The following is a 6,679-nucleotide window of genomic DNA, read 5'->3' as shown; positions in this document are numbered from 1 at the left end:
ACTCCAATTCTGGTGGTCGGAACTTGGCTTCTCGTAGGGCAACACAAGCTTCGCACCCCGGATTCCACATTCTGCAAGACAACCTGTGCACCATCAAAAAGTATTAACCAACTTATGTGGTGAGTTCCGGGTCCCGGAACTCGGAACTCGGTACAGTTGACTCAAATTCTGGTGGCCGGAACTTGGCGTCTCATTGGGCAACACAAGCTTCGCACTGCCATGTCAGGAGATCACCTGATGCTCCAGGAACTTGGTAACTTTGATTTATTACCTCCTCTGATTTGGTTGATGTACAACTACCTCAGCTCCATCATGTCTACAATTATGATACACATGGGCCCACCCATCTATATTGTATACCACCCTCGGCCCACCCGTCTAATACAACATCCCATACAACACCTTTGGCCCACCGGTCTAATTAATATGCGTCTGGGCCCATCCGTATAATACAATATTTTATAATACCCTCAGCCCACCCGTCTAATTTAATATGTGTCTGGGCCCACCCATGAATGTGATAACAAGTACCTACCCATCTATCTCATACACATCTACCTTAATACACCCATCTGCATAATATCCAGCTACCTCGGCCCACCCGTCTACCTAATATTCATTTACATCGGCCCACTCATCTACTCTATATATTCCCTGCATGGGCCCACCCGCCTCCATCGGGAATAATTTGCCTCCCGGCCCATCTGTCATAGTCGAGAATATTTTTATCATGGGCCCATGGTCCGCTGGCCCGTATCATACGGGATATTATGCACGTCCGTTCCCTCGTATTATACAGAGATAGGTCACTGTAGTATGTGTCACTACCGGGAATTCCTTCATGGTAGGCCCACCCGACTTGCCTGCATATTGGGGCCCACCTTGACTGGCCCAATCTGCGGGAATGTGCATGTGCTGGGCCAGTTCGGGCCTTTTGGATATTGGTGCACTGGGCCTAAACCTTACCAGCCGGACCGATCCGCATATTGAATGTGAGGACCAATTGGGCCCTTCCGGATGCTTGTGTACTGAGCCGATCTGCACCTGAATTTGTTATGTGCCAGGCCAGGTCTTGCATATTTGACCTATCCGCACACTGAATTGGTATCTACTGGGCCCAAAATAACCAGTTGGCCCATCCACTAACCCTTCTCAGTATTGTGATGGGCCCAGGAATAACTGGTAGGCTCACTTGTGCCCTCTTCCGATACTGTCAATAACCAGCTGGGCTCATCCGTAAGCTATTCCGATACGAGCTGAGCCCATTCGCCAGCCATGCCTGATACTATTATGGGCTCAAAATTTTCCTGTTGGCTCTTCCGACATCAAATTTCCCCAAGAATAAGTAGCTAGGCCCATCCGTACCCCCCTTCTGAGATATATAACTGGGCCCATCTGTACCCCCCTTCCGAGATATATAACTGGGCCCATGTACCTTGTGGCCCATTACAATTGTCCCATTCATGCTATGGCATCGACACTTGGCCCACCCGCTAGCATGGGCGCTATTCCACACTGTGGGCCCATCCGTGTATAAGCACACATGGGCCCACGTTGGATGGCCCGCCTAACTGGATCGATTCTCAACCTTTGGCTGTCCAACTAAGTCGAAAATAAAGTACTGAATTATGTGACACATACCAATGTGTCACTGTAGCCTGGCCACATCCTCAGGCCTGACCTGTAGCTCTTGACAGCCTGGTGGACTCCTTCCACATTGAGCATGGGAGTCTGCACACAGGTAGTGGACTGTGTGGGTATCTGCTGCTGAAATCAAGCAGGTGGTATGGTTGATGGGCCAGCTATCAATTGCTAGTTAGAGGGAGGTATCTGCAGGGCCATCCATGGCAGAAATTGCATAGGTGTTATGGTCAATGGGCCTGCCATCATGTCCCAGCTAGGGAGGTCTGACATCTGTGGAAGCCACTGCTGCACGAACTGAGGATGGGCTGCCCATCATGTCCTAGCTAGGAAGGTTCATCCGTGTGGGGCGCTGCTGTGGGAACCATGCATACAATGCCATTGATGGACCAACTGTCATATCGTACATATATGGTAGCCCCTGCTGCAGGGATTGACATATGGCACCGGCCTTGGTTGTGCGGGGGGGGCATGGCTGGTGGCTGCATAGCCAGTCTGGATGGTGCTACCGGATGCTCCATGGCCAGTCCAATCTGAGCGCTAGCAGTATTTCCACATGGGTTCTTCCCTGTGGACTCCAGTTATTTTAGTAATTGCTAGAAATTTGTTAGTTTGTAGTGATGCAGTGATGAATAATTGATATCATACCTTTGACTTCCACTTTCCCTTTGATGTCTTCTTGGGAGGCATACTTAGAGAGAGCTGGAAAAGCTGAGGGGAAAATGGAACAGGACTAAATTTATAGTGGCACTGGCCATTGACAAATCAAACACATGTTTCATTGAGGCAGCAAATTGAGGGTGGAAGCTAGAATTCAGTCTGAACACTCATGGTGAACATGTAATTATAACAGGTGTGATCAGTCAAGCGCTACAATATTTGATACAAGAAGGGAAACACTGTCTACATGTTGTTGAAACACGAGACACAAACATGTCATATGCAGTACACTGAATTGTCGGGAAATAGAAGGGTAAACAGTGGAACCCCAAGCTACATGCAGATCGGTTAAGAACATGGTATTGATATATACTTGATCACTGTAGAAATAAATGTAAGCACTTAAATATTAGTAGAAAAATGAGGGGGTTACCTCAAAAACTCGCTTCCAAGGCAAACCCTTCACCTTTGACGCCCGATCTGTCAGAACTAACTTCTGATATGGGCTCGTCCCAGTCTTTGTCGTCGTCATCTGATTCAGCATCATTGACAAAGGGGTCCATGGAATATTTATCCTTGGTGATCAGCTGGTTGGGGTCATGGAAGTTGTGATTGACTGCAAAGGCCTCGAGTTAATTTAATTGCTCCTCTGAAACACTGAATGCTTGTAGCTCCTCCTTGTAAGTTCCAACATCAAAGTCAAAGTCATCTTCAAGCTGGTTTGTGTGATGGTGGGTCATGAACCTTTTGAACAGGTGAGCTTCATTAGATGCTGCAACGTATTCCCGAGCATTCTTCTGCTGAAGTAGGTCAAGAAGTCTTTTATGATGCTCAGTCTCCTCTATCTCCCATGCAGTCATAAGGAGATGCAAGCATGACTTTTTACGAGTCACTTGCTTTGCAGAAACACCTTGTGTGATAGCCTCCTTATCCATGCTCTGCAAGCCACATCGAAAAATAGCAGCAGCCTGTTCATTCTTATTAAATGCCACACCATAAGATAGATAAGCATTGAACATACCGCCTTTGCATCAGTTAATGATATATCAGTGTGATCATTCCTGAGTATTGACCTCCTTGTCCAGCGCAATTCTGGTGCACTTTGCCCAGCAGGGCGTGCATAAGGAGTAAATTATGATTTTGCACAGGTTGTATACTGAGAGAGGTGGCGGACAATGCCATGGGCTAGAAGAGATGGAGTATAATCCTGAATGATGTGAGGGCTCACAAAACAATCATTTAAATTGTTGGGTGGGGTAAGTGGTCTGTCGCTTGATGGAGGAGATGAGCTCTGGGGGGGAGATGAACTCTGGGTGGGAGATGCATGGTGTTGTCCTACTAGGATGTGATTGGCAATAAAAATCACCAGTTCTCACTATCCTCCACAGTCAATGGTTCAGACAAATACCAATGGTTGATAATGTGGTTGTTTGTGGGAGGAGGTGTAAAAGTTGGGTTTGTCAAAAAAAGCAAATTCCAAATGACTTTGAAAGAGGTGAGATCAGGGAAATCTCAGGAATGGTAACTGGTAACTGACTTGATGCAGTGCTTAAGCTCTTGAAAGTTGTTGATCCGTTAACTGGCTTGATGCAGTACTTAGGACACAGATGATAAGGATTGATGGACGATGGTGTAGCCAAATCAATAACTAGCTTGATGCAGTGCTATGATGTTACAAGAAGATGGTTGCAAAGATATGCAAGGATAAGATGATAATAATGGATGGCAATGATATGCAATGAATCAGAGTATTATCTTGTAAACACTTCCTATTCTCAAAATCAGAGGAGATCAAACTAAGCCTCTAACACAATTGAATCAACCTAAATATGTGGCTTCAAAACTAACTTCTCTGCTGCTCAGGTACTGCACAATGAGTATGACACAGGTCAGAACAGAGTACACCCTCTTGGTGTAGCCTTAAAGCAGCCAAGCTCTTAATATTGTTGAGTAAAGTGCTAGTCTTATTTGTCTTCCTTTCTGATTGTTAAGAAATATGTAGATTCTCCCCACAGAAAAGATATCCTGTGTCATAAAGAGAATGACGAAACTACAACTAGACGACTGATAACCATGTACCAGCTAGTGTAATTTAAGGATTGGCTCAAGGTAGGCCTCAGAAGATCAGTATATTGTGGGAAATGATGATAAATGAATGGAGGGAATAAACTAATATTCACTCAGATATTCACTCAAATATAGGGTGAGAAACTTAAGAAGATATTCAAATCTTCCTTTCTTCTCAAAAGGGAATCTTTCAAGAAGAGGGCATCTATTATTCAGAGGGGAAACAGAATCCCTTATATACTACTCTAAATGTGGCTGTGTGACTATCTAAATAAGGAAATATGACTCATAGTGACTCCATCGTCAAGATGTTCCATGATGACTTTTTTACTTCTCACATATTCTCATCTATAAACTTTCTCCATCTGACTAATACAGAAAGTTGTGAGACATTGTGGTATGTTTGTAACCAATCTTTGAACCACATAAGTATTAATTTGAACTGTTAAATTGTAATGTAAAGTCTTAAGGTAGTGTAGAAAATTCATGATAATTTCATAGAGCAAAATAGGGAACTTCAAGGATGAAAAGTAGCCATGACCATGCACAAACCAGGTTTGGTGTGTGTCAGTGTTGGCGAGTAGATATCATGATATGTGTACCGACTGTCAGCAGTCAAAAGCAGGAAGTATCGGAGTTTAAAATACTTGGAGGAATTCAATGCAATCAACACGGATCTGGAATGCTTGAACCACAATGAACAATGTTCCAGCGGACGATATTCCTTGGCCTCAGCAGATCATTTCTGATAATGCAAGAGATCCTGCCATGACCTGCCCTAACTCAGACTGCCAACAACATTTTCCATCCATTCATGACTTACTTTCTCACCTAAACCACCCAACTGAGACATGCTGGCCATCAGGATCTGAAGGACACATGACCAAGCCCCCTGCATTACGTGGAATCCACAGACATCACAATGGGCAGTTCGGAGTCAATGAGACCATGGAAGATGAATTCAATCAGACTGCTCAATACAGTGGCTCAAAAAAGTGTCTCAATGTTTGTAACTTTTCATGTAATTGCTTTATTATGAGCCAGGGTGTGGGAATATGACTAAACTGTAGGGAGGTGTCATAAAGCTATACTTCTTAGCCTCATTGAAGTTCCCTATTGAAGGACAGAACATATTTCAGTAAATTCAGAACGATGAACATGAGCCAAAATGGGTGAAAAATATGTACTGGCCCTTTCATAATCATGGAGAGTGGTCACTCAGTAAATTTTTAGTTGAGACCATGACACAGACAGAGATTGATCATTTTCTCAAACTGTCTTGGGTATTTTACATGATCTGTCCATATACTACTCGCTAACTCTACATTATCAGTTCAATGTGAAAGATAAGCCCGCATTCTCATGTGCTCGAGAACTATTGTCCTGGATGGACCTGTTACCTCCTGGGCCAAAATGGCAGACCACACAGTTTGAAGTCCAGGGGTACACCACTGACACTCCCATTCATCTAATATGGTGTGATGGCCTTGAAGTCACGAAGAGCCTCTTTGGAAACCCTATTTTTGCTCAAAATATGTCTTTTGACCCTCTGCATGTCTGGGAGGGTGCGCAGTGAGAATATGGAGAGTGATTCACAGCAAATTGAGCATTCTCGACACAAGTATGTATTTTTTTTCTGTATTGTCACATCCTTAACTATCGACTATTCCAGGATCAGCTGCCTGAAGGGGCGACTATTGTGCCCATAATAGCTGCATCAGACAAAACACCAGTCACAAGACAGACAGGCGGTCTGGAAATGCACCCTCTTTTCCTCACTATTGGCAACATCAACTCTGATGTTCATATGAAGGCTACATCCCACACTTGGCGATGTGTGGTGTATATGCCAATCCCAAAGTTTGAAACACATCCCAATTATCATACGATTCTGAAGTCGCATGTCTGGCACAAGTGTGTCGACTTAGTCTTTGCTGGCTTAAAAGTCGCAGCAAAAGTCAGCAAGTTTATGCCTGACCCCTTGGTGAACTTCGATATTGCTTTACCCCTCTTGTCACTTGGATCGCAGACCTTCCAGAACAGTTGATGATCGCCTCTGTGTCAAAGAATGCTTCCCCCATCACACTGGCCACTCACAAGCAATTCAGGGATACCAACCATCACAATCCTTGCACAGCAGAGCATACTCTGGAGCTATTGTACATTCTCAGTCAGTCAATTGACCCATGGAATCTTGACCAGTTCCAGAAGAAGTCAAAGGAGCTTCTCCTTCTAGGTGTTCATCTTCCATTCTGGCATGACTGGCCACTTACCCAGGTTTTTATTTTCCTTGTCCCTGAAATCCTTCACA

At 44.4% G+C, this 6,679-nt stretch overlaps 2 protein-coding genes across 2 annotated transcripts; one reads left to right on the top strand and one right to left on the bottom strand.

Moving 5' to 3' along the window:
* Positions 1-1,461: 1,461 nt before the first annotated feature.
* Positions 1,462-3,236, bottom strand: F5891DRAFT_988523 (uncharacterized protein; the record flags this gene model as incomplete). The annotated part of the gene is made up of 6 exons (XM_041378010.1): positions 1,462-1,602; positions 1,642-1,767; positions 2,016-2,209; positions 2,290-2,352; positions 2,768-2,917; positions 2,960-3,236. 6 exons carry the CDS (start codon positions 3,234-3,236, stop codon positions 1,462-1,464), a joined length of 951 nt encoding a protein of 316 aa, XP_041216790.1.
* A 2,313-nt stretch (positions 3,237-5,549) lies between these two features.
* Positions 5,550-6,296, top strand: F5891DRAFT_1132294 (uncharacterized protein; the record flags this gene model as incomplete). Its single annotated transcript, XM_041364729.1, has 5 exons — positions 5,550-5,651; positions 5,702-5,933; positions 5,976-5,989; positions 6,041-6,228; positions 6,266-6,296. The coding sequence occupies 5 exons, from the start codon at positions 5,550-5,552 to the stop codon at positions 6,294-6,296; spliced, it is 567 nt and encodes a 188-aa protein (XP_041216789.1).
* Between the last annotated feature and the right edge of the window lie 383 nt (positions 6,297-6,679).

Source organism: Suillus fuscotomentosus (genome assembly GCF_016647785.1).
Source record: "Suillus fuscotomentosus strain FC203 chromosome Unknown F5891scaffold_227, whole genome shotgun sequence".
NCBI classification, from domain to species: domain Eukaryota; kingdom Fungi; phylum Basidiomycota; class Agaricomycetes; order Boletales; family Suillaceae; genus Suillus; species Suillus fuscotomentosus.
The sequence above is the reverse complement of the archived record's forward strand: the minus strand, read 5'-3'. Positions and strand labels throughout refer to the sequence as shown.